Genomic DNA, 26,908 nt, shown 5'->3' with positions numbered 1-26,908 from the left:
AGAACGCATGTGTGTTTTCCTGTACTTACTCTTTTCTCTAGTCTTTTTTAAAAATGAAATGCTCTTCTAAAATAACATTTCATTCCGCTGCGTGTGGAGTTGTGAGAGATACCCCACCTGCCAATAATGAGGCATATTAATTTCATCATATGGGACATTAATTTTCAACTATTGTTGGACTGAAAACATGGCGGCATCTGCATTCTAAAAGGACAGTGGCTGGAAACATTTGCATTCTAGGAGACAGTTGCCTGGAGAAAACAATGGAACTGCTCCCTGATTCAATTAACCAAATGGAGTTTGATCAAAAGACATTGAGGGTGTGAAAGCTAGCATTCCAGACCCCCGACTGAGGATGTCTACTGAGATTGAAAGAATCCACAAACAATCCAGGTGGGAGCTAGTCACATGACTGGCCTGCTGGCCCGTGTTTGGTTTGAATTGTGTTCACAGAGCAGTTTGGGTCAGACTACAATTTGAAGACAAAGTATAAGGAAGGCCCCTCTCTCTCTCTCACGAAAAGCAGAGAGTGCAACTGGATTTCAAGAAGACAGAAAACCATTGAAACAAGTTTGTAAGAGTGTACTGGGCCCCAATGAAATGGCAAGATTTAACTGCAATCAAAGACTTCACATCGAACTCAAAAGACAGTAAATGAACTCCAGCTATTGCTTCAAACCTTTTCCGTTGATTCTTTCTCCTTTTCTGGCTTAATCTATGCGTATGTTTATCGTGTATGCAAGCTAGCATGGTGGCATCACGTATTTTTTTAGTAGATTTAACTGAATTCGAGTTTTAAGGTTAATGAACTTACACCTTTCTTGTTTAAATCTAAGAAAACCTGTCTGGATGATTTCTTTGCCTCACAATTGGAGAGCAGTGAACAAGGGTTCACTGAGGGGAAGCTAAAAACAGTGTTTTTATAAATTAAACCCTGTTATGGTCAAACCAGGAAAAGGCTGAGAAGGAACCCCTCGACTCCTTACACACACTGTAAAGGCGGCTGGTGGCCCCACCCATGGACTTGGCTTGGATCTCCCGATGCTGGAAACCAGCTGCCATCCCTAATTGGTTGGGGGTCCCAGAGGCAGCTTCTTAATTGGCTGGCTCCGGGAAGATCATGTCTGACATCCCACCATGGCCACTTCCAGCTTCCTGAACCAGAATTCATCAAAATGTTATGTTACGACCAGGTGAGAAAGAGGTCTAGGGTTCCCTTTCAGCCTTCACCTGGTCTTACTGTAACAGGGTTTAATTTTAAACGCATTGTGTTTTTAGCTACCCCCTGGTGAATCCTTGTTCACCACTTTCCAATTATAAGGCAAAGAAACCAACACAAACAGGTTTCTTAGGTTTAAAAAAAAGTTGAAATTTATTAAACTTGAACTTAAACTCTAATTTGGTTGACGCCTATGGATACACGACGCACCCACCCTAGCATGCCTACGCGATACAGACATGCAAATAGAGACAGAAAAGAACAGAAGAATGATAAAGTGAAAAATTTGAGGCAATATCTGAAGAGTTTTTGTTACGGTTCTTCGAGCTCACTGTAGCGTCCTTGATTGTAGGTAGATCTTGCTTTTCGCTGGGGTCCAGTATTCTTCTTAAACCTTTTTCACTGTCAGAGACTTTTCTCTCTTGGGATTCATGCATCTTCAGTGGATTTGGAGTTTCGTGAGAAAGAGATGGGAGCAGACAGGAGAGGCTGTGCTGAGCCAGCCAGGAGCAATCTTCTCAGTCCAGGAACATTTTGCTTTCTGCCCAAACTGTTTGTATAAATTCAAAAAACGCAGGTTGCCCAGCAGGTTAGTCATGTGACTAGCTGGTTTGACCATGTCCGTTTGTGTATTTGGCCATCTTAGCAGTCAACCTGGAATGCGAGCTCCCCCATCTTCAACGTTTGGTGATCAAAAGTCCATTATGGGTTGAATGTGTCAGGGAATGGCTGCTTTGTCCTTCCAAACACTGTCTGTTAATGTGCAAATGTCTTTCCAGCCATGGCTGATCTGTTTAACAAGTCCTTTCTTTACTCCAATAACAGTTTAAAATCAATGATCATGACAAAATTCATGTGCCTCATTCTTGGCAGCTGTGGGCCTAGCATGACAATAGGGATCGGCACACTAGCAGCAAAATTCAGCCCTCTGCTTCTATCCATGCTGTTCTCTCTATTCATTATTTTAAACACTTCAACCATATCATCCTGTAATATGCATTGTTCTAATGAAAAGCCCCAATTTTTCATCTTTTTGTATCCTTATTTCCTCAAAACAGGGAATATCCCAGTGAATTTACACTGTAGCTGCTCTAAAGCCTCAATATTCCTCCTATAGCGTGAAACCTCAATATTGCTAAAACTCTAGTGTCTGATATATGTGCTTCATTGAATTAAAGGTTGAATTCCATTAGGTTTTTCTAAATGGCCTTATCAACCTGAGGTGCTGTGTTTAGGTTCTGTGAAGCTGTACTCAACAAATCCCTCTGCTCTATCACAGCATCACACATACCTCCACAGTATAATTACTGCTGTTATTTTAAAATCAATAGATCATCTCATACTGAATTCCATCTGCCCCTTTTTAAGCCTAGTCACCCATCTTAATATCCCCTTTGGTCCTAATGAAGACTATCTATGGGATAGGGTGCCCAAAGTTTACAATTAACCCCCATTTGGAGTGTATTACTCACAAAAGAATGTGCAAGGAGGCATGAATCAAAAGCCATTGGTGAAGGTCTTGCTAAAGGCATACCAGGCTCTGTCTGTCATAGGGAGATAGAACTATTCAAGGAGAGTTCTTCCAGTGTTCTGGCCTATAATTATCCCTCAGTCAAAACCTAAAACATATCATCTGGTCATTTATCACATTGCCATTTGTAGAATCTTGCTGTGCGCAAATTGACTGCTACATTTTCCTATGTCATAACAGTGACGACAGTACTTCATTGGCTTGCAAGTGTTTTGGGACTTCCAGAGGTCAGGCGAAGAGCTATATAAATGCAAGCTCTAAGTTTGATATGGCTAATGTGACTAAATGAGCCAACAAAGCTACACATAATAGGACAGCAGCCCCAGGGTTTTCACTTCCTTACTTCATATTTTAGCAATTTGCAATTATTTGGAAAAGGCTTACTCAAGCTTTTAATTATAATGAATGTTTATATGCAATTTCTACATCAAGATTAATTTTAGATGCTTTATTGCACAGGTTACTGACGAACAGCTTGGAAAAGCAAGTTGTGAAAAACAAATATTCAAGTTCAGTCCTAAAATTGGATCAAGACATGAGGTAGTCATGTGTTTGTTGTAAACAGCATGGTTTTATTCACAATAGGTCCAAGTAGTTGATGTACATCAACATGCTATAGTCCTATTAACTGGCTGAGGTCTATTACATCACCACTGACACCTTGGTCAGTGGTTGGTGGGGGAGGGGGAAATCAACTTGATCCTAGTGCATTTTACCACTGAGCCTAAAGAATTGCACGGAAGGTAAGTAAAAAGAGGTTTTGGGATCTATTCTAGGCAGTGATGTTAATGAAAAGCCATTTATTTCCACTGCGTGAATTTAACAGTCCTTTCTCCTAGATTGAAATGATCATATTTGGATTTAGGCGGTGAGGTGGGGGGGTATAAGATAAAGTTTAACATATCCTAGCATAACAAAGGTCTGACTGTTGGAACAGGCATTCAGTACTTTGATGAAAGGGCGAAGGGATGGAAGACTTCAAAGGATCAATGGCAGAAAACTAAGATTGGTCAGCAGCTGTGCCACTGTAGCTTTGGGAAAAAAGCAGCACCCTGAACAATTGTTAATCAAACATTCAACTCAAAGAAATGAATACTATTAAATTTAGTATACAAATCCAAAGATATGAATTCACACGGAAAAGAGTTGTAAATACTGAAAGAGGAAAATCCAATGGTGGACAAGATGTGAGGTCAAAGTTATTGCAAGCCATTACAAACATATTTTATAGCAGATCACTGTCCTCCTGTCCCATCTCCACAAAAAAAATCACTCGGATTCTCAATGGGAACTTAGAATTGGAATGTCAACTACTAGAACTAGCTACAATGGAGAGTTCTGGCACAGAAGAATCGAAGTAGCTCATTTCAACAGTCATTTAGAAGCACTTGCGAGTGACTATGGAGGGCCCTGACTCATTGTATTCCTCCTTACTAATCTATAGGAAGCTGAAAGGTGGAGAGAGAAGCAAGAATGGAGCCACCAATCCACACTGAATATTTCTTCTTGAGGTGGGGGAGCAATAATCTTAATTATGCTCGGAGCCAAGGATGTGATTTCCTTCTGCGCTCCATCATCAATACCTGCGTACATGGTGGATCCACCAGATAACACAATATTCACATACAGATCCTTCCTACTGTATCTATCACATTTCATGGTGCTGTTGAAGGTGGTCTCATTGACCCCAGTAATCTCCATTCTTAGGAAGGAAGATTGGAAGAGAGCCTCTGAGCATCTGAAATGCTCAATGCCAAAGGTGATGACTTGACGATCAGGAAGCTCATTGCATTCTTTAGGACTGAAGAGGCAGTCGTGGCCATCTCAATCTCAAAGTCAAGAGTCACTTAATAGTTTTTCTTTAATGCCACATAAAATCTCCATTTCTGGTAGTAAACAAATACCATATTCAATCAGGATCTTGTAGTCAGTGAGGTCCTCACCAGACGGATCTAGCACAGGATGGCAATGGGGAAGTCATACCCCTTATAGTGGGGGCAGTTTGGGTAACACAAGAGCCTATTACAATATCTGTAGTGCAACCAGAGGTGTAAATGGCCATCACGACTTGGATGGTAACATACATGGCCAGTATGTTAAATGTCTCAAGTGTGTTTTGGGTCATCTTCTCCCAGTTAGCTTTTGGGTTCTGAAGCGCCTGTGAGAACAGAATGCTCTTCTGGGGCATCTTGCAACTTATTGAAGAAGGTGTGGTGTTAAATCTTCTCCATACAGCAAAGGCCCAACAACATCTGGCTGTAGTGTTTAAAACCTGTGCTGCAGAACTAACTGTGCCCCTAGCCAGGCTGTTCCAGTACAGCTGCAACACTGACATCTACCTGACAAAGTGTTCTGTTCACAAAAAGCAGAACAAATCCAATATGGCCAATTACCAACCCATCAGTCTACTCTTAATCATCACCAAAGTGATGGAAGATGTCGACAGTGCTATTAGGTGGCAGGTACTCACCAATCGTCAGTTTGGGTTCCGCCACAGTCACTTAGCACCAGACATTATTACAGCATTGGTCCAAACATGATAAAAGAGCTGAATTCCAGAGCTGAGGTGAGAGTGATTGCCCTTGACATCAAGGCAGCATTTGATCGAGTGTGGCATCAAGGAGCCCTAGGAAAATTGAAGTCAATGGGAATCAGGGAAAAACTCCACACTGGTTGGAGTCATACCTAGCACAAAGGAAGATGGTTGTGGTTGTTGGAGGTCAATCAGCCGAAGGACATCACTTCAAGAGTTCCTCAGGGCAATGTCCTAGACCCAACCAGCCGCAGTTGCTTCATCAATGACTTTTCCTCCATTATTTGGTCAAAAGAGGAAATGCGCAGTGAGGATTGCATTGTGTTGAGTCACATTCTTAACTCGTCAGTTAATGAAGCAGTCCATGCTCGCATGCTAGATCAGAAACTTAACTGGACCAGCCACACAAACTGTGGATACAAGAGCAGGTCAGAGGCTGGGAATTCTGTGGCAAGTAACTCATCTCCTGACTCCCCAAAGCCTGTACAACATCTATAAGGAACAAGTCAGGAGTGTGATTGGAATACTCTCCATTTGCCTGGATGAGTGCAGCTCCAACCACACTCAAGAAGCTTGACACCATTTCGGACAAAGCAGCTCACTCGATTGGCACCCCATTGACCACCTTAAACAATCACTCCCTCCACCACCAGCACACAGTGGCAGCAGTGTGTACCATCTACAAGATGCACTGCAGCAACTTGCCAAGACTCCTTCGACAGCATCTTCCAAACCCATGACCTCTACCATCTAGAAGAACAAGGGCAGCAGGTGCATGGAAACACCACGACTTGCAAGTTCCCCTCCAAGTCACACATCAGGCTGACTTGGAAGTATACTGCCATTCTTTTACTGTTGCTGGGTCAAAATCTTGGAAGTCCCTCCTTAACAGCATTCTGGGTGTACCTACATTACACGGACTGCAGTGTTTCAAGAAGGCAGCTCACCACCACTTTCTCAAAGGCAATTAGAGATTGTTATGACTGAGGTGGGAGCAATGCACTGTCAATTCAGTTCCATCACTCCACAAAACGCAGCATATTATTAAAGTTTTCCCACCTAATCGGAAACCAACCAAATTAAACACTTTATTAACCCCCCAGAATAAAATACATCAAACCAGGTATCTTTAGACAACAACAAATTAACTATTTATTAATAAACTAAATCTTAGCCCTATTAAGATAAATTTATGTCTAAAGACCTTATAACTTCTTATTTATCCTCAGCCTTCCCCATGCACACACACATATATTCAAAACTAACAATGGTTAACCGATTTTAAAAATGGTGTTTCTTAGGAATAAAAATAAGTAGCTGGGTTGTAAGTCCTGGTAAGTGACGTTCTCGGTTGATGAGGAGTCCCAGAGTAGAGTAATCAGATGCCACATGGTCGCCAGGTGAATTTGACGAAACAGTCTTTAATGGATAGGCATTCAAAGTATTTCAGCTGCAGTAGGCGTCACACAGTTCTTTCAATGAGAAGCACAGCAATAGGTCTACTTGGATTTTAAAATCGGCAGTTTTTTGATAAAAAATTTTACTGAGAATTCCAGCAAACACAAATAGGCAATAGAGACTTCTACAAATAGGCACTTCTATAACAAACTTCTTAGAGTTTCGAAGTAAAAGGGAATTTACTACCTCCAACAATGCAAATTGTTCTTTTTCAGGGTTTTTTCCTCCTTAGGAAAACATGGTCTGAGCTCAGTGTAGATTTTCTCTGCTGAGATATAGGCAGCTTCTTTTCTGTGTATAGCACGCTTCATTTGTCTCCAGTTCAAACCAGTCTTTTCCCACAGTTAAAAGTTACAGTACACCATGTGACCTTCTCTTTCTCCTGCTGTGGCCTAGGAAGCAGGTGCAACTGACACACTGTGCCCCCTTAGTTTTTAAAGGCACACCTTTTTAAACAGAAAAAAACTACACTTCCAATACAAGATGGGCAATAAATGTTGGCCTTGCCAGTGACACCCACATCCCACGAACAAATAAAAAAGTCATCCTAGTTGGTCACAATCCCATGCATAATTGGCTAATTCAGGGTGTTACGGACAGGTGGTAAGGGATGTGGGCGGTTCCCACTGTTCACCTCCCAACTGACCACAATCATGTTTTGTTTAAAACGATGAGTTAGCCCCTGAGTGTTTTTAGGGTCAAATAAACAGACAAATGACAGGTTTTCTTGTAGGTTTAAAACAGAAGATTAACTATTTATTGAACAATATTCATTTCCCGAAATGTTCGCAATACCACTCGCACGGATTCAGTCTCACATGCGCTCTCAAGAGAAATTAAAAGGTAAAGGGTAAAAGTTCAAGTTGTGGTAGATGGTCATGGTTTATGGTAAACCTGTTGAATCTTCGAAGTAGAATAGTCTCTTTTAAAGGTGCAGGCCTAGGTGTTTGTAGTCCTGAACTTGTTGAGGTGTTGTAGATTTCTGGTGGTTAAGATTTCAGACTGGAAGTGGCGATCACTTGCAGTTCTCTGCTGCACCAAGTTGAAGTGTAGAATTAGTAGCAGGGTTTCATGTGGTGGATATGGTCTCCTCCCTTCCTCTTCTTTTTTTTCCTCCCGACATGACTTCTGGATCCCAGGAGGTAGTGGCTGGGCCCTTATAATTGCAAGGTTGTGGAAGACGCAGCGCACCACCACAAACATGGACGCTCTCTTGGGTATGTACTGCAGAGATCCCCTTGAGTGATCTAAGCAAAACCTTTGCTTTAGGAGACCGATGGCTAGGTCCACAGTGTTCCTGGTGGCTGCATGGCTTTCATTGAAGGCCCTCTGACCTCGAGTGGTGGGATGGCAGAAGGGGGTCATGAGCCATGTGTGGCGGGGGTAACCCTTGTTGCCGAGCAGCCACCCTGCATTGTGTCTTGGAGGCTCGAAGATGGTTGATATTGCGGACTGGCGCAAGATAAAAGCATTGTGGGTGCTGCCAGGATAGGTCACTGCACAATCAGTCTATGACTCTGTTGGTTCCTGCACATGTACATGCATGTCTAGTGCATAACAGGTTTGTGCCCATCTGAAATTGGAAGCCATTGCCCTATACAAATTATTGATCAGGCTGCAGTTTTAATTTTATTCTTTCATGGGATGTGGGTATCACTGCCTAGGTCAGCGTTTATTGTCCTTCCCTAATTGCCTTTGAGAAGGTGGTGGTGAGCTGCCTACTTGAACTGCTGCTGTCCAGTTTTGAACAAAGAACAAAGAAAATTACAGCACAGGAACAGGCCCTTCGGCCCTCCAAGCCTGCGCCGATCCAGATCCTCTATCTAAACATGTCGCCTATTTTCTAAGGGTCTGTATCTCTTCGCTTCCTGCCCATTCATGTATCTGTCTAGATACATCTTAAAAGACGCTATCGTGCCCGCGTCTACCACCTCCACTGGCAACGCATTCCAGGCACCCACCACCCTCTGCGTAAAGAACTTTCCACGCATATCCCCCCTAATCTTTTCCCCTCTCACTTTGAACTCGTGACCCCTAGTAATTGAATGCCCCACTCTGGGAAAAAGCTTCTTGCTATCTACCCTGTCTATACCTCTCATGATTTTGTACACCTCAATCAGGTCCCCCCCCAACCTGCGTCTTTCGAATGAAAATAATCCTAATCTGCTCAACCTCTCTTCATAGCTAGCGCCCTCCATACCAGGCAACATCCTGGTGAACCTCCTCTGCACCCTCTCCAAAGCATCTACATCCTTTTGGTAATGTGGCGACCAGAACTGCACGCAGTATTCCAAATGTGGCCGAACCAAAGTCTTATACAACTGTAACATGACCTGCCAACCCTTGTACTCAATACCCCGTCCGATGAAGGAAAGCATGCCGTATGCCTTCTTGACCACTCTATTGACCTGCGTTGCCACCTTCAGGGAACAATGGACCTGAACACCCAAATCTCTCTGGACATCAATTTTCCCCAGGACTTTTCCATTTACTGTATAATTCACTCTTGAATTGAATCTTCCAAAATGCATCACCTCGCATTTGCCCTGATTGAACTCTATCTGCCATTTCTCTGCCCAACTCTCCAATCTATCTATATTCTGCTGTATTCTCTGACAGTCCCCTTCACTATCTGCTACTCCACCAATCTTTGTGTCATCTGCAAACTTGCTAATCAGACCACCTATACTTTCCTCCAAATCATTTATGTATATCACAAACAACAGTGGTCCCAGCACGGATCCCTGTGGAACACCACTGGTCACACGTCTCCATTTTGAGAAACTCCCTTCCACTGCTACTCTCTGTCTCCTGTTGCCCAGCCAGTTCTTTATCCATCTAGCTAGTACACCCTGGACCCCATGTGACTTCACTTTCTCCATCAGCCTACCATGGGGAACCTTATCAAACGCCTTACTGAAGTCCATGTATATGACATCTACAGCCCTTCCGTCATCAATCAACTTTGTCACTGCCTCAAAGAATTCTATTAAGTTGGTAAGACATGACCTTCCCTGCACAAAACCATGTTGCCTATCACTGATAAGCCCATTTTCTTCCAAATGGGAATAGATCCTATCCCTCAGTATCTTCTCCAGCAGCTTCCCTACCACTGACGTCAGGCTCACCGGTCTATAATTACCTGGATTATCCCTGCTACCCTTCTTAAACAAGGGGACAACATTAGCAATTCTCCAGTCCTCTGGGACCTCACCCGTGTTTAAGGATGCTGCAAAGATATCTATTAAGGCCCCAGCTATTTCCTCTCTCATTTCCCTCAGTAACCTGGGATAGATCCCATCCAGACCTGGGGACTTGTCCACCTTAATGCCTTTTAGAATACCCAACACTTCCTCCCTCCTTATGCTGACTTGACCTAGAGTAATCAAACATCTGTCCCTAACCTCAACATCCGTCATGTCCCTCTCCTCAGTGAATACCGATGCAAAGTACTCGTTTAGAATCTCACCCATTTTCTCTGACTCCACGCATAACTTTCCTCCTTTGTCCTTGAGTGGGCCAATCCTTTCTCTAGTTACCCTCTTGCTCCTTATATATGAATAAAAGGCTTTGGGATTTTCCTTAACCCTGTTTGCCAAAGATATTTCATGACCCCTTTTAGCCCTCTTAATTCCTCGTTTCAGATTGGTCCTACATTCCCGATATTCTTTCAAAGCTTCGTCTTTCTTCAGCCTCCTAGACCTTATGTATGCTTCCTTTTTCCTCTTAGCTAGTCTCACAATTTCACCTGTCATCCATGGTTCCCTAATCTTGCTATTTCTATCCCTCATTTTCACAGGAACATGTCTCTCCTGCACGCTAATCAACCTCTCTTTAAAAGCCTCCCACATATCAAATGTGGATTTACCTTCAAACAGCTGCTCCCAATCTACATTCACCAACTCCTGCCGAATTTTGGTATAGTTGGCCTTCCCCCAATTTAACACTCTTCCTTTAGGACCACTCTTGTCTTTGTCCATGAGTATTCTAAAACTTACGGAATTGTGATCACTATTCCCAAAGTAGTCCCCTACTGAAACTTCAACCACCTGGCCGGGCTCATTCCCCAACACCAGGTCCAGTATGGCCCCTTCCCGAGTTGGACTATTTACATACTGCTCTCGAAAACCCTCCTGGATGCTCCTTACAAATTCTGCTCCATCTAGACCTCTAACACTAAGTGAATCCCAGTCAATGTTGGGAAAATTAAAATCTCCTATCACCACCACCCTGTTGCTCCTACATCTTTCCATAATCTGTTTACATATTTGTACCTCTATCTCACGCTCGCTGTTGGGAGGCCTGTAGTACAACCCCAACATTGTTACTGCACCCTTCCTATTTCTGAGTTCTGCCCATATTGCCTCACTGCTCGAGTCCTCCATAGTGCCCTCCTTCAGCACAGCTGTGATATCCTCTTTGACCAGTAATGCAACTCCTCCACCCCTTTTACCTCCCTCTCTATCCCGCCTGAAGCATCGATATCCTGGGATATTTAGTTGCCAATCATGCCCTTCCCTCAACCAAGTCTCAGTAATACCAATAACATCATACTCCCAGGTACTAATCCAAGCCCTAAGTTCATCTGCCTTACCTACTACACTTCTTGCATTAAAACAAATGCAGCTCAGACCACCAGTCCCTTTGCGTTCATCATCTGCTCCGTGCCTACTCTTTCCCTTAGTCACGCTGACTTCATTATCTAGTTCCTTACAGGCTTTAGTTACTACCTCCTTACTGTCCACTGACCTCCTCATTTGGTTCCCAACCCCCTGCCACATTAGTTTAAACCCTCCCCAACAGCGTTAGCAAAAGCACCCCCAAGGACATTGGTTCCAGTCCGGCCCAGGTGTAGACCGTCCAATTTGTAATAGTCCCACCTCCCCCAGAACCGGTCCCAATGTCCCAAAAATCTGAACCCCTCCCTCCTGCACCATCTCTCAAGCCACGCATTCATCCTGACTATTCTTTCATTTCTACTCTGACTATCACGTGGCACTGGTAACAATCCTGAGATTACTACCTCTGAGGTCCTACTTTTTAACTTGGCTCCGAACTCCCTAAATTCTGCTTGTAGGACCTCATCCCGTTTTTTACCTATATCATTGGTGCCTATGTGCACAACGACAACTGGCTGTTCACCCTCTCCTTTCAGAATGTTCTGCAGCCGATCTGAGACATCCCTGACCTGTGCACCTGGGAGGCAACATACCATTTGGGAGTCTCGTTTTTGACCACAGAACCGCCTATCTACTCCCCTTACAATCGAATCCCCTATGACTATAGCCCTTCCACTCTTTTTCCCGCCCTTCCGAACAGCAGAGCCAGCCATGGTGACATGAACCTGGCTACTGCTGCCTTCCCCTGGTGAGCCATCTTCCTCAACAGTATCCAAAACGGTATATCTGTTTTGGAGGGAGATGACCGCAGGGGACATCTGGGCTGCCTTCCTGCTCTTTCTCTGCCTTTTGGTCACCCATTCCCTTTCTCCCTCAGCAATCCTAATCTGCGGTGTGACCAATTCGCTAAACGTGCTATCCACGGCCTCCTCAGCATCGTGGATGCTCCAAAGTGAGTCCATCCGCAGCTCCAGAGCCGTCATGCGGTCTAACAAGAGCTGCAGCTGGACACACTTGCAGCATGTGAAGGAGTCAGGGACATCAGCCATGTCCCTGAGCTCCCACATTGAGCAAGAGGATCATAACACGGGTCTGAGATCTCCTGCCATTTTTAATCTTAAGCTTAACTTAGTCTTAACTTAGATAAATGAAAAAGGAACGAAAAGTTTTTACCAATCACACGAAAAAAAAATAAATAGAAAAAGCCTTACCTTATCTGCACACCACCGAGTCCTTTTTTTTTTGGTTAGAGGAGGAGGGTGGGTGGGAGACACTACAGGTGTAGTGTCTCGGGTTCAGCCCCTGCCCAAATATATAGGACTTACTTACCCAGCTGCCACCTCGCTCTCCCTGTCGCCTCTGCAAAAAGAAACTGCCAAAACAAAAAGGTAAGTTTATATAAGTTGTAAACTCACTTATCCAGCTGACACTTTGCTCTCCCTGTCGCCGCTGCAAAAAGAAACCGCCAAAACAACAAGGTAAGTTTATATAAGTTGTAAACTCACTTACCCAGCTGCCACCTTGCTCTCCCTGTCGCCGCTGCAAAAAGAACACTACGGTTTCTGTGTGATTCAGTGTGAAGAATACCAAGATCATTGAGATGATGGGAAGGAGATTCAGTTACATGATTCTGGGGATCAATGATTTTAGTTTGGAGAGAGGCTAGAGAAATGAGAGAGCTTTTGGAGGATTTTGCTGACCACAGGAAGACAGAAATAGGTATAGGGTCAGCAGTTGCAGTGCCACTTGCTCTTACATAAGTAGGACGTGCAGAGGAGGATGCAGCAAGTGAAAGCTCCTGGAGGAGGAAGGAGAAGAAGGGCTCTCCATAGGAGGTCCTACCTTGAAAGGGTCTTCCAGAACACCAGTCCTAAGTAGCAATGAGCCAGCAGCAGTGCCTTAGGAGGCTACACTTTACAAAGGAGGTAGAGACGGAGTTGTACCACATCCTTCATGATGACCAGAAGCCTCAAACCAGGGCAAGGTGGCCCTCCCGGTGAAGATCACCTTGGCCTTTATGCTGTATGCCATGGGATCCTTCCGGGCAGGAGCAGGCGACATTAGCAATGTTTCACAAAGTACTGTGCATAGATGTATCCGGGAGGTGACAGAGGAACTGTACAACAGGAGACGGGACCTCACTACGGAGGGAAGACCAGGATGTAAGGACTCATGGGTTTTCCCGATGGTTCAGGGTACTTCGTCTGCAAGCAGGTGGCTCTGTAGGCCACCAAGTTAATGGGGAGAGATACCACAACTGCAAGGGCTCCCACTGCCTCAATGTGCAGTTGTATATACTGTATATGTACAGGAGAAAACAGTTCAGTATTAGAATGGGATAACTTGTTACTTCTCACTCTCCCTGTATCAATGTTTCTGTCTGTTCCTTTTTGTCTGCCTGATCTCTCTCTGTCTCTCTCTGCCTCTCACTGTCTCTCTCTGTCCCTCTCTGTCTCTCACTGTTTCTCTCTGTTCTCACTGTCTCTCACTGTCTCTCTCTGTCTCTCTCTGTCTCTCTCTGCCTCTCACTGTCTCTCTCTGTCCCTCTCTGTCTCTCACTGTTTCTCTCTGTCTCTCACTGTCTCTCTCTGTCTCTCTCTGTCTCTCTCTGTCTCTCTCTGCCTCTTACTGTTTCTCTGGGCTGAATTTATGATCCTGCTGCCGGGAGCAGCGGCGGGTGCACAAAATGGTGGCGGTCCCACTTGTGACGTCCGGCTGCACTGCTGCGATTACACGGCAGGTGGTCATTTTGCATAATGGCGGAGGCTGTCCTCCTCCCCAATCACGTGGTGGGGCGGCAATGTAGATGCTATTGACGGCATCTCCTGATGTTGGCGCCATCTTTAAAAGCCTGCCAGCCCTGCATTTACTCTTTCCTTGCACAGAACTGTGCCCCTTGCACAGTTCCTCCCATTCTCACACAAGCCCCTTGCAGAACTCCCTCTGTTCACACATAAACCGCTTGGACACTCAGCACAGCACCAATGGCCACTCTAAACCCCAGTTCCTCTATGCTACTCTGGTTAGATTATCTTTTGGCTTGCAGCAATCTTGCCTCGGTGGCACCAGCTTTTCAAAGTCATGAAACTGTAGGCACGTGAGTGCCGCACGTCAACCAGAAAATTAAGAAACATTCATTGGATCGCAGTGAACTAGATTCAACTTTATTTAAAGCAGCATTTACAACATTTCAATGATGATGCCATCGCGTCGGGCCATCAATACTGCCATGGTACTTTCCCACCTCCAACAAAATTGGCACACTGCAGTACGGCGCCGGGATTCATGGAGGACGGCTTTGCGGAGATTCTCCACACCCCCCACAATGAGCCCACCTCCGACAAGAGAATAAAATTCAGCCCTCTGTCTCTGGCTGTCATTCTTCCTCTCCCTCTCTTTCTATAACTGCATTTCTCTCATTTTCTCTCTCTTCTATCCCATTTCTATCTCTCCCTGTGTTTCTGTCTCTCAATCTATTCTTACTTGCTTTCTATCTCTCCCATCTCTAACTTTCACTTTGTCTCCTCTTTGTTTCTGTCACTCTATGGGCTGGATTTTAAGAGCTCGGCACCCGCCTGTGTGGGCCGCATGCCAAAGAGCCGCTGCAATCTCTCGTGCGGTGGCTCATTTAAACAGCTGGGACAGCCCGCAGCCCCCAATCATGTGGAGGGGGCGGGCTGTCCGTCACCAGCAATGTTGTCAGCTGCCTGTGCGCAGGCGCTGGTGCCATTTTTAAAGGGCAGCCAGCCCTGCCGGCACATTAAAATTTTTAAAGAAGTAACCCCACAGAATTAAATAAAAAATTGTAACGCTTCTTTCCCACCCCCCACCATAACAATTACAATAACTATTTGCCCCCCCGAAAACTTTTACATCTGACCTTCCCCCACAAACCGCACAAAATTTAAAGGTCAACCCTTCCCACCATCTCCTACACCCATTATGTTTCTTTGACCTCGTCCTCCTCCCCTTTCCCCAGCAATGTGGTGCCGTGTTTCCCCGGATGGGGATTTGAAGGCACAGGAGTGCCAGCTGCTACGCCGAAGATCACGGCTAAGTCTATTTAAATGTGTTCATTTTATTGATTTGAGTATTTTAATTGCTGTCCCATCGCCCAGCGGTGGGTGGGGGAGGGGTGGGGGGTGCCGCCATGGAGCCTTGCCGCAGCTGGGAAGATGAGGCCGGGCCCTCAGGCGTCAAGGTTCATGGCGGGCCTCATCCGGAGCCATCTTCAGGCACCCCCGCCATGGAACCCGATGCCTGGGGGAGAACAAAATCCAGCCCATTATCCCTGTCCCTCTCTATCTCTCTAACTCAGTCTCTCTTTCTCTCTCTTTTGTTTCTCCTCATCTTCCTTTATTTGTTTCTGCCTCTCTTCATCTTATTTCTCTACCTCTCTCTCTAACTTTGCTTATGTTTCTATCTTTATATATCTGCCTATTTGTCTGCCTTTATTCCTCTCTCTCTTAAAAAAAAGCTGCTTGTCTCCATTTCAACAGAATTATTTTATTTTTAGCCCATGGAGGCTGGATGAGGCAAAAAAGGATCTGTAAGGTGAGTATATTAATAGCACTGCCTGTGGGTCAGAAGAAGCAGGACTGCTTTCTCCAGGCCCAACAAGCTTACCTCTTTACACACCCTGCGACCTGCTAGCCCCACTCACCCTTCCGCAATTTTTGACTCAACCCTGTGATCTCTGACTCTCCAAACTATTCTCCTACTCAATCTCCGACTCTCTCACCCCATCCAATTTCACTCTCCATTGAAACCATCCGACTGCAGATAGTACTTGGAATGTACTGATGAGGGGAGGGATTTCACAGACATCATCAAAGAAAATGATAATGACTATGACCTGCCTCAAAACTAAAGCCTCCCCCACCAGTTAAAAGGTATAATCCAGCAACAGAATACGGAGAAAATATTTTAAATTTTTGTAGACGTACACATTTTTTTCAAAAGCTTTTATAAAAATAGAAGTTTATATGGTGGAGACCTTTAACACCACCACTGCACCACCCACCGCACCCTCAGCCCCACTGCCAACACTGTGCCTACCTCATGTGATGCCAATGATCTGGAGCCCAATGCAGTATTAAGGAGGGAAGCGCAATAAATACATAAACCCTTACTCAGATTGCAAGGGACTTAACATTGGATTTGACTCAAAGAAGTTGAGAGGTTTTGTGAAATAAAAGCAGAAAGTTCTGGAAATACTCAGCAGGTCTGGTAGCCTCTGTGGAGAGAGAAGCAGAGTTAACGTTTCAGGTCTGTGAACTTTCATCAGAACTCCATGCAGGGGATATTAAATAGTTATTGTTTTCTCAATGTATTGATGTGTGATTTCTCTCTCTCTCTCTCTCTTGCTCTGTCTCTCGCTGTGCAGTGATTTCTAGCAGGTTCTGAGCCATGGCGGATGATGAGGTTGCAGCTCTGGTTGTGGATAATGGATCTGGGATGTGTAAGGCTGGGTTTGCAGAGGATGATGCTCCTCGAGGTGTATTTCCCTCCATCGTGGGGAGGCATCGACACCAGGTCAGTATTCACAGAAACTCTTTTTTAAAAACTCTCAACTATCTTTTTTAGGGGGGGAGACCTTCAACTCGTTACCTGCTATCGTCTTTTTAAACCCTTCAAGAAAGCAAACTGCATGTTAAATGACAGATTTAGGGACTGTGATCACTATCCCAATAGTTTATGCTTCTCAATGTCTGTCTCTCAATCTCTTTCCCTTTGAGTCTCTTTCCCTTTCTCCTTTTTCTGCTTAAGTAAGCAGTGTCTATGGTGAAAAACACTGAAGAAAATACAATGCTCAAAAGTTGGAAGCCCATCATTAATGCCACTGAGCGTGATACCAAGCCAGAAGAGATATTGAAGGGGTAACTATCAGCTTCATTGAATAAGTAGGTTTTAAGGAGCTTCTTAAATGAGGAGAGAGAGAGAGAGAAGTTGAGGGAGGTAATTTCAGAGATTAGGGCCTAGGCTGTTGAAGGAACAGCTGCCAGTGTTGGGGCAAAGGAAATGAGGGATGCATGCAATGTCAGTGTTCGAAGAGTGCAGCATTTTTGAAGGTTTATGCGGCTGGAGAAGGCAACAAAGGTAACGAGAAGTGAGGTCATGGAGGGATTTAAATAGGAGGATGAGAATTTTTAAATAGAGCCATTGGTGGGCTGGGAATCAAAGTAGATTGTGAATAATGATGGGTGAACAGGACTTGGACTGGAATTTTATTCTCGCCAAAGGAGTGGGCTGGTGGTGGGTAGGGGTAAAATTGAGTGGGAGGCGGGGGAGGCCATTCCCAACCCCCTCCCACCCCCGTTGCAATTTTATGTGGGGTGGTGGCGGCAAGAAATGGCCCACCCGCCCCAGGCCAATCAAGACCCTTAAGTGGCCAATTAACTGGCACTTAAGGGCCTCCACCTGCTGCCGCGGGTATTTTACCCTTGGCTGGCAGGCGGCTGAGGCCTCAAAAAGCCCACCTGGTGAAACCAGGCAGCCTCCTTGCAGGCTGGTGGGGGGCCCTCCTGATTGGGTACCCTGTGCCCCATGGAGGGACGCCCCTGAAGCCCCAACCACCCCCAATGCACAACACTCCCCTCACCCCCCCCTAACCGAACCCCCTTGCCTCGCTGGGGCCCAACTGATGGTCTCCGGCAAGGCCCTAAAAACGTAACTTTTTCCAGGGCCATCCTTCCGATGGCTGGGTGTAGTCCCAGCAGTGGCCACCATTCCCAGTTCCTGCTGATTGGCTGGCAGCTCCATTAGGTGGGACTTCCTGCCTCCAGGAAGTGGCAGTCCCACCCAAGACCAATTAAAGGCCTGGGGAGTGAAAAATCCCAGTCTGGCTCCCAGGCCTAGCGGAGGTGTGCTCGCCACCAAGTTTTTGGCTGCTGGACGGGGCCTCCCACCCAAAAAAATTCCGGCTTTGGTGTGAGTTAGTCTGTGGCAGCAGAGCTTTGGATGAGGTCAGATTTATGAAGGGGGAAGATGGGAGGTTGACCATGAGGGCTTTGGAAAAGTTGAGTCTGGACTTCTTTCACTATCCCCACATTTGCATTCCTTCTCCTCCTAATATGAGCAGCTCACCTTACATCCATTGGTCGGTGCAGATGCTTGATCACCATGACTCAACCACTCAATAATTGTTTTGAAGTTGATCAACAAATAGTCAGGGGAACTTAATAAAATGTGATTATTTAAAAAAAATAGTTTTTTATTAAGTGTTTGTGGAACTCATTAGGAACAATGTGAAGGTTATTTTGGATACTAAGCTTTTTAAAATATTCATTCTTGGGATGTGGGTGTATCTGGCAAAGTTGGCATTCATTGCCAATCCCTTGAGAAGGTGGTGGTGAGCTGCCTTCTCGAACCGTTACAGTCTGTGTGGTGAAGGTGTTCCCACAATTCTGTTTGATAATTTCAGTGTTTTGATTCAGTGGCAATGAAGAAACAGAGATATATGTTCCAATCAGGATAGTATGTGACTTGGAGGTGATGATGTTCCCAGGTACCTGCTGACCTTGTGTTCTAGGTGACGGAGATTGTGGGGAGGGAGGCGGATTGTGAAAAGTGTGTTAGAAAACTCTGTTGTTCATTAGGACCAATGTTATGGTTTGCACTGTCATCCAACTAGCACGCATACAGGACTCGTAGTGAAGCTTGAATAACTGAAAACCTTAGCCTTAATTTAATTTGGGAGACAAAGTTTGAATTTAAAATTCTCAAACTGAAGATTTACTCCAGAATTTAAGCACACCAACATGTGACTATAAGGTGTATTTGCATTATAGAACTTTTTTTGGAATACATAAATCTGCCTTCGCAAACACACTAACCTGCTTCTGAAAGGCATACTTCACTCTCTTTAACAACTTGTATTAGATCATTCTGGTCCAAGCAACCATTTGCAACTAGTGAAATATTCTAGCGAAAGTTATTAAGGTGCAAGGTAGGTCAGGAGGATGTATATTTTCCCTGGCCTTCTTCCATTGCACCCAACACTCCTACATATTGTACATCTATGGACGTGGTGTATAAAAAGCCAAAAACAGAAGTTTATAATGAGACATTTAGATAGACCTTACTGAGAACCTGGTCACTTACTCACAGTGCCAATCATTTTGGTCTAATTAAAATAGTCTGGTCAGGAGCTGTAATGTATGGAAGTGTAAGAATCTTCCCTCCCCTAAAAATCATGATATTCAGTTTATAGTAATGAACATAATTGTATTCTGCACAAATTGCCTCAAATAGGCGAAGAAAGTGTGATCACTTCAGACACACACCTTCAAATAATAATGTAGTCAGCAGTGTTGAACTTTGTGTGAGCATGAGTGTCTTTCTCTTAGATTCACAAAATGATACAGCGTAGAAGGAGGCCATGTGGCCCATTATCCCTGTGCCAGCTCTTTGGTAGAGTTATCCAATCAATTCCACTCCCCATCTCTTTCCCCATAGCCTTGTATTTTTTTTCTCATTCAACTATTTATTCAATTCTCTTTTGAATGTTTCTATTGAATCAACTTTCACCACTCACTTAGCCAGTGCATTCCAGATTATAACAACTGCTGATACTGTGTTTAAGAAAAAAAGTTTTCCTTGTGTCAGCTCTCGTTCTTTTGCCAGTTATTTTAAATAAATGTCCTCTGGCTACTGACCCTTCCACTACTGGAAACAGTTTGTCCCTATCTTTTCTATTAAAACCCCTCATAATTTTGAACATCTCTATTAAATTCCCCTTCCGTTAATCTTCTCTGCTCTAAGAAGAACACAGAAACATAGAAACAATATTAGCTTCTCTACACTGTCCACATAACTGAAGTCCTTCATCCCTGGCATCATTAGAACAAAGAGAACAAAGAAAATTACAGCACAGGAACAGGCCCTTCGGCCCTCCAAGCCTGCGCTGATCCAGATCCTCTACCATTCTAGTAAATTTCCTCTCCATCCTCTCCAAGGCCTTGACATCCTTTCTAAAGTGTGGTGCCCAGAATTGAACTCCAATGTGGCTTAACCAGTAATTTTATTAGAGGTTTAGCTTAACCTCCCTGCTTTTGTACTCTATGCCTCTATTTATAAAGCCTGAAATCCTGTATGATTTTTACCAGCCTTCTCAACTTTTTTGAAGACTTGTGTACATGTACCCCCAGATCTCTGTTCCTGTACCCACTTTAAAATTGTATCTTTACCGATAGTTTATATTGTCTCTCTTCATTCTTCCTACCAAAATAATCATTTTTCTGTACTAAGTTTATTTGGCATGTGTCTGCCCATTTCATCAGGTCTCCTATGTTCTCCTGAAATCTGTTACTTTCCACCTCACTGTCCACTATATTTATGAGTTTCATGTCATCTACAAATTTGAATTTATGCCCTATTAAACCCAAATCCAGGTTATTAACATATATCTAAAAAAGCAATGGTCCCAATACCTAATTCTGGGGAACACCACTGCACACCAGCCTCCAGACTGAAAAACAACCATTCACCACTGCTCTATGCTTTCTGTCCCTTAGCCAATTTTGTATCCACACAGCTTCTGCCCTTTAATTCCATGGTTTTCAGTTTTTCTAACAAGTTTATTATGTGGTACTTTATCGAATACCTTTAGAAAGTCCCCATACACAACATCAACTGCACTATCCTCATCAAACCTCTCCATTATTTCACGAAAGAACTCTGATTAGGGGGGCAAGGCAAGAAGCACCACCAACACCAGCAACAGCAGCTGTCTTCTCCTCAGTCAAATGCTGCTCCACATGGCAGATGGGATGGACACAGAAATCAACATAGGGTCTACAGGCAGAGGATCAGCTCTCTCAACATGTCTGAGCACCAGTGCCTCAGGAGGCTCAGGCTTTCATGTCAGGTTGTTGCTGACACCTGCAGCCTCCTGGAACAAAACCTCCTTTCCACTGCACGCATTGCCAGTGGTCGACAAGGGGCCACTGGAGGTACACCACCCTCCTCACAGCTACCCCTCTCCTCCCCCGGGGTCCTCCTTAATTGGAAAATCTTCCTTTGATAAATTCAGCACATCATCCCACTTGCCGTCCCTGATTGGCTGAGGAACCCAGAGACGGGATGCTGATTGGTTAAGAAGGTATGAGCCCATGGGATCCAGGGCAATTTGGCAAATTGGATCCAAAATTGGCTTAGTGGCAGGAGGCAGAGGGTTGTTTTTGCGAGTGGAAGCCTGTGATCAGTGGTGTACTGCAGGGATCAGTGCTGGGACCCTTGCTGTTTGTAGTGTACATTAATGATTTAGACGTGAATATAGGAGGTATGATCGGTAAGTTCGCAGATGACACAAAACTTGGTGGTGTCGTAAATAGTGAGGAGGAAAGCCTTAGATTAAAGGACAATGTAAATGGGCTGGTAAGATGGGCGGAGCTGTGGCAAATGGAATTTAATACTGAGAAGTGTGAGGTGATGCATTTTGGGAGGACTAACAAGGCAAGGGAATATACAATGGATGGCAGGACTGTAGGAAGTACAGAAGGTCAGAGGGATCTTGGTGTACTTGTCCATAGATCACTGAAGGCAGCAGCACAGGTAGATAAGGTGGTTAGGAAGGCATATGGGAGACTTGCCTTTATCAGCTGAGGCATAGAATATAAGAGCAGGGAAGTTATGATGGAGCTGTATAAATGCTAGTTAGGCCACAGCTGGAGTACTGTGTACTGTTCTGGGCACCACACTATAGGAAGGATGTGATTGCACTGGAGAGGGTGCAGAGGAGATTCACCAGGATGTTGCCTGGGCTGGAGCATTTCAGCTATGAAGAGAGACTGAAAAGGCTAGGGTTGATTTCCTTAGAGCAGAGAAGGCTGAGGGGGGACATGACTGAGGTATCCAAAATATTAAGGGCATTGATAGGTTAGATAGGAAGAAACTTTTTCCCTTAGCGGAGGTGTCAATAACCAGGGGACATAGATTTAAGGTAAGGGGCAGGAGGTTTAGATGGGGATTTGAGGAAAACAAATTTCACCCAGAGGGTGGTTGGAATCTGGAACGCACTGCCTGAAGAGATGGTAGAACAGGAACCCTCACAACATTTAAGAAGTATTTAGATGAGCACTTCAAATGTCATAGCATACAAGTCTACGGGCCAAGTGCTGGAAAATGGGATAACAATAGTTAGGTGCTTGATGGCTGGCATGGACACAATGGGCTGAAGGGCCTGTTTCTGTGCTGTATAACTCTATGGCTCTAATGCTAATACCATGGGACAGTTAAAGATCCTTAGTAAAGCCCACTGAAGCTGCCAGTGGGTTCCCGACCTGCTAATAGTCCCATCATTTCAGCATGGATTAAATCCAGAAAATTCAGCCCTTGCTGTGTAGCGTCATGATCCTGTATTTTTTTTTCTTTTCGCTCCGGGAAATATGTGGTGTGCCTTTAAGACAGCAAAGGATCAGTACTGCTTTCAGAACAAGCAGGCCTCAGAAGTTACTGAGAAAGTGCATTCTCATTGCCTTGGATACAGCCATTTGGAGACTGAGATTCAAAGGGTGCATTCTTATTGCCTTGGATACAGCCACTAGGACTAAGCATCAAGAGATACATTTGTTACAATTTAATTTTGAACTGGCTTATAGTGCAAACAGACTGTTCTAACAGAGGACACAGGCAAACAGCTGGGTATTAGCACCTGAAAGAAGACCATTTCAACTGAAGGAAGAGAATTTAGTCTGTTTATTTATTATTCTCTCGCAAAATTCTATAAAAGTCAAGCCAAAACAGAGATCTCTGATAATTTAAACTGAAGGAAGGGAAGTTAGACTGTATCAATCTTTCATCCCTTAAAAATTCAAAAGCCAAATTGGTTCATTTAAAAAGTGTTTGCAAGTCGTTAATTGTGGAAATTCATCGCTGGAGAAGGAAAGCATCACTTATTGTTACTACGCACTGTTCTACTGTTGAAGAACCTTTTTTCTCCCCATCAGATGGCTGTGAGGACTTCAAGCAACCTTGGACTTTTTTACCTCCGGCAGGAGTGTAAATTTGCAAGGACTCTAATTTTTTCTATTTTTAATGTTGTTTATATCTTCGTAGTGTTTAAGAGTTTAGTTTTTTTAGTTAAACAGTTAATTTGTTGATTTGAAGACACCTGGTTTGGTTAGCCTCATTCAGGGGTTAATAGATGGTACAATTTGTCTGGGTCTTTCTTTAATTTGGAAAGTTTTAAATGATATGTTAGGCGATCTGTGAAGGGATGGGATTGAACCACAATCAGAATCATATATTTTGATTGGGGGCTTTGACTGGAACGGTCAGTCATAACAGACGTCAACATCATAATGTAGGGAAATGCAGTGGCTCATCTGTACACAGCAAGGTCCCATAAACAGCAATGAAATAAAGGTCTAGATAATCTGTTTTAGTGATGTATTTGAGGGTTAAAAATAGGCCAGGACACTGAGAAGATCTACCCTTGTCTTTTACCTGTACCTGAGGAAGCAGATAGGGCCTCAGTTTAACATTTTATCAGAAAAGCGGCATCTCCGACAGTGCAGCATTCCCTAACTTCTGCACTGAAGTGTCAGCTTAGATTGGAATGGGGCTTGAACACATAATGCTCTTACTCAAACGAGATTGCCACGACTGAGCCACGTTTGACAATGGAACTATGTTACTATACTAACAATCTGGAGAACTGGCAATTTAAGAATTTAAATTTTCTTCATTAAAAAAAACCTGGAAATAAAAAAACTGTCAGAATGTTGTAAAAATCCATCTGGTCCACGAATGTCTTTGAGGAAAGGAGACCTGCTGTCATTAGCCAATCTGGTCCAGATGGAACACCAGTCCCACACCAATGTGGCTGCTGACTCTTAACTTTTCCTGAAGGGCTTATCGAACTTCTCCGTTGTAACAAACCATTACAATGAATACTACCTGAGTTGCAGCGGTTCAAGAAGAAGGCCCACCGCCACCTTCTCAGGGCAACTAAGGATGTGAAATTTGGGCTGAAGTTTACTACCCCTCCGGTGTCAGGGGTCGTGGCGGGGAGTGGGGGTGTGGGGGGGCGGAAGATTCTTCTGGGAGAGGTGGCGGAGCTTTCATTTGCATAATAAAATTAATTCAAATCCATGTAATTTTCAGGTCGGGAGTGGGGGAGGGGAGGAAACTGATTCCATTGGCTGAGAAGATGGTGGGAAGGAGTTGAAGGGCAAAGATAATAAAGTTTGGGGGTGAAAGGTTGGGACTGGCAAAAATGGTTTCTCAGGGGGTGAGGGAAATAAATTTATTGTCTGATGATTGGGGGGTGGGGGTGGGGGTGGAAGAGGGTCATTGATGTGGACGTTACTGTTTTTATTTAAAGTAAAGGTAATATTCCCTTTAAACAATCAAATGATCTGTTAGGGCTTGAAGCCCCTTAAAAATGGCACCGTTGCTTGCGCAGTGGCGCCAGACGCCATTTATGGGGATGGAGCAGCCACCCCTTTTACGTCATCAGGGATGGCCGCACCGCCCCCTCCATTGAAATGAGGCCCTGCACGAAATATTTCTGGGGCTCAGCAGCGGCCACTCCACGCGGGCCGGCTGCCGTCTTCAAAGTGTACCGCCGCGATTTGTGGTGCGCTATTAAAATCCAGCCCAAATGCCGGCCTTACCAGTATAGCCCACTTCAAGAGAATGAATTCTTTTAAAAAAGGAGGTCCTTCATTTTCCCTTCCTCCACAGTCTTGTAGCTCTTCTTAGATCATGAACTTGCTGCGTGGTATCAGTAAAAACTTAATGTTACTGATCACCAATTTACTGCACTGTGTATACAGATCTGTTTGTGCTTAATTTTTCTTACTGGCTAACTAAATCCTGATGTATATTTTCTGCAACTACAGACCTTTGTTTCCTTAGCATATTTTGTTTTCCTAATTCCAGGGTGTCATGGTGGGAATGGGTCAGAAAGACTGTTATGTTGGTGATGAAGCCCAGAGCAAGAGGGGGATTCTAACCCTGAAGTACCCAATTGAACATGGAATTGTGACCAACTGGGATGACATGGAGAAGATCTGGCATCACACCTTCTACAATGAGCTGCAGGTTGCACCAGAGGAACATCCTGTTCTCCTCACAGAGGCACCTCTCAACCCCAAAGTCAACCGGGAGAAGATGACCCAGATAATGTTTGAGACTTTTAACACACCAGCTATGTATGTCTCCATTCAAGCTGTGCTGTCCTTGTATGCCTCTGGCCGCACTACAGGTATTGTAATGGACTCTGGTGATGGTGTTACCCACACCGTGCCCATCTATGAGGGGTATGCCTTGCCCCATGCCATTCTGCGGCTAGATCTGGCTGGCAGGGACCTTACTGATTACCTGATGAAGATAATGACAGAACGTGGGTACTCGTTCACTACCACAGCTGAGAGGGAGATTGTATGTGACATCAAAGAGAACCTATGCTACATGGCTCTTGATTTTGAGACTGAGATGGCCTTGGCTGCCTCTTCATCCCTCGAGAAAAGCTATGAGCTACCTGATGATCAAGTCATCATCATTGGCAATGAATGTTTCAGATGCCCAGAGGCTCTCTTCCAACCTTCGTTCCTAGGAAAAGAGACTACTGGGATTCATGAGGCTGCCTTCAATAGCATCATGAAATGTGATACCGACATCTGGAAGGATCTGTATGCCAATACTGTCCTGTCTGGTGGATCCACCATGTATCCAGGTATTGCTGATCGAATGCAGAAGGAAATCACAGCCTTGGCTCCCAGCACAATGAAGATTAAGATCATTGCTCCACCCGAGAGGAAGTATTCAGGGTGGATCGGTGGCTCCATCTTGGCTTCTCTCTCCACCTTCCAGCAAATGTGGATCACCAAGCGGGGGTATGATGAGTCAGGGCCCTCCATCGTCCATCGCAAGTGCTTCTAATCCGATTCCTTGAGTGGATGCGAACTTGCTTGGGGCATTGTCACAAGCAAAATGTTCCATTATGCAGCTTCACTAATCTTTATCTTCCCTTCTCCAAGGGATACTGAATGCGGAAAGAGACATTCTTCTAGATTTTGTTCCTAATAGTGTGTGTTATAATCTGCATGCTGGGAGTCTCCCAGTTGTTCAGAGATTCCTTTCCCTGTCCTGTTAAAAAAATTAAAAGCCAATTGATCTTCCAGTTCGCTATCTTAATTTCCAGCAGCTTTCTGGCTTGTCCATGTCCCTGCATTGTGCATGTGATCTCTTTAATCACTTTGTTGTTCCCACTTAACTTTGACTTTTAAATGTGTTCTCCAACAGCCTCTCTGCAAAGAATCTCAAAGAGAACGTCTGTCAATCAAATGGTTCGCCTATTGAAAGAGAAACAATGGTTATATCCTGGACAGTACAAGATCTAGCATGTCTTTTTGGCAGGCGGGGACAGGGGACGGGTCTAGAAAAGCACCCCATTGCTGCCTGTCCCCTGTCTTTGCTCCTCCAGTGCTCGGTGTATACATTCTGATCAATTGTGCCTGGCAGTGTGCCACCATTCCTACCTCCCACCTTAAGTGGTACTTGCTTGTCTGACTAAAACCAACTGTTGAATTCTTGCAGCC

General features: G+C 44.5%; 1 protein-coding gene and 1 pseudogene across 4 annotated transcripts; one reads left to right on the top strand and one right to left on the bottom strand.

Annotated features, from left to right (window-relative positions):
* Positions 1 to 4,128: 4,128 nt before the first annotated feature.
* LOC137369544 (actin, cytoplasmic 1-like) lies at positions 4,129 to 7,312 on the bottom strand (annotated as a pseudogene).
* Positions 7,313 to 16,769: 9,457 nt separating this feature from the next.
* On the top strand, positions 16,770 to 26,249 carry LOC137369860 (actin, cytoplasmic type 5-like). Of its 4 annotated transcripts, XM_068031496.1 has the most exons (3): positions 16,803 to 16,895; positions 25,248 to 25,732; positions 25,922 to 26,249. In XM_068031496.1, the coding sequence occupies exons 1-3, from the start codon at positions 16,818 to 16,820 to the stop codon at positions 26,247 to 26,249; spliced, it is 891 nt and encodes a 296-aa protein (XP_067887597.1). In that variant the 5' UTR covers positions 16,803 to 16,817. The 4 variants fall into 4 exon arrangements, with proteins under 4 accessions (XP_067887595.1, XP_067887594.1, XP_067887596.1 ...); XM_068031494.1 differs by having other exon boundaries at positions 16,770 to 16,895; positions 25,377 to 26,249; XM_068031493.1 differs by having other exon boundaries at positions 16,770 to 16,895; positions 25,248 to 26,249.
* The last annotated feature ends 659 nt before the right edge of the window (positions 26,250 to 26,908 follow it).

This window comes from Heterodontus francisci, chromosome 5, assembly GCF_036365525.1.
Source record: "Heterodontus francisci isolate sHetFra1 chromosome 5, sHetFra1.hap1, whole genome shotgun sequence".
In the NCBI taxonomy this organism is placed as follows: Eukaryota; Metazoa; Chordata; class Chondrichthyes; order Heterodontiformes; family Heterodontidae; genus Heterodontus; species Heterodontus francisci.
This window is presented reverse-complemented; position numbering and strand designations above follow the sequence as displayed.

Coding starts and splice junctions, on each gene's coding strand:
- LOC137369860 (XM_068031493.1), top strand. CDS start 16,770: ATGGCGGATGATGAGGTTGCAGCTCTGGTTGTGGATAATGGATCTGGG. Junction 16,896..25,247: donor TGGGGAGGCATCGACACCAG/GTCAGTATTCAC, acceptor TCCTAATTCCAG/GGTGTCATGGTGGGAATGGG.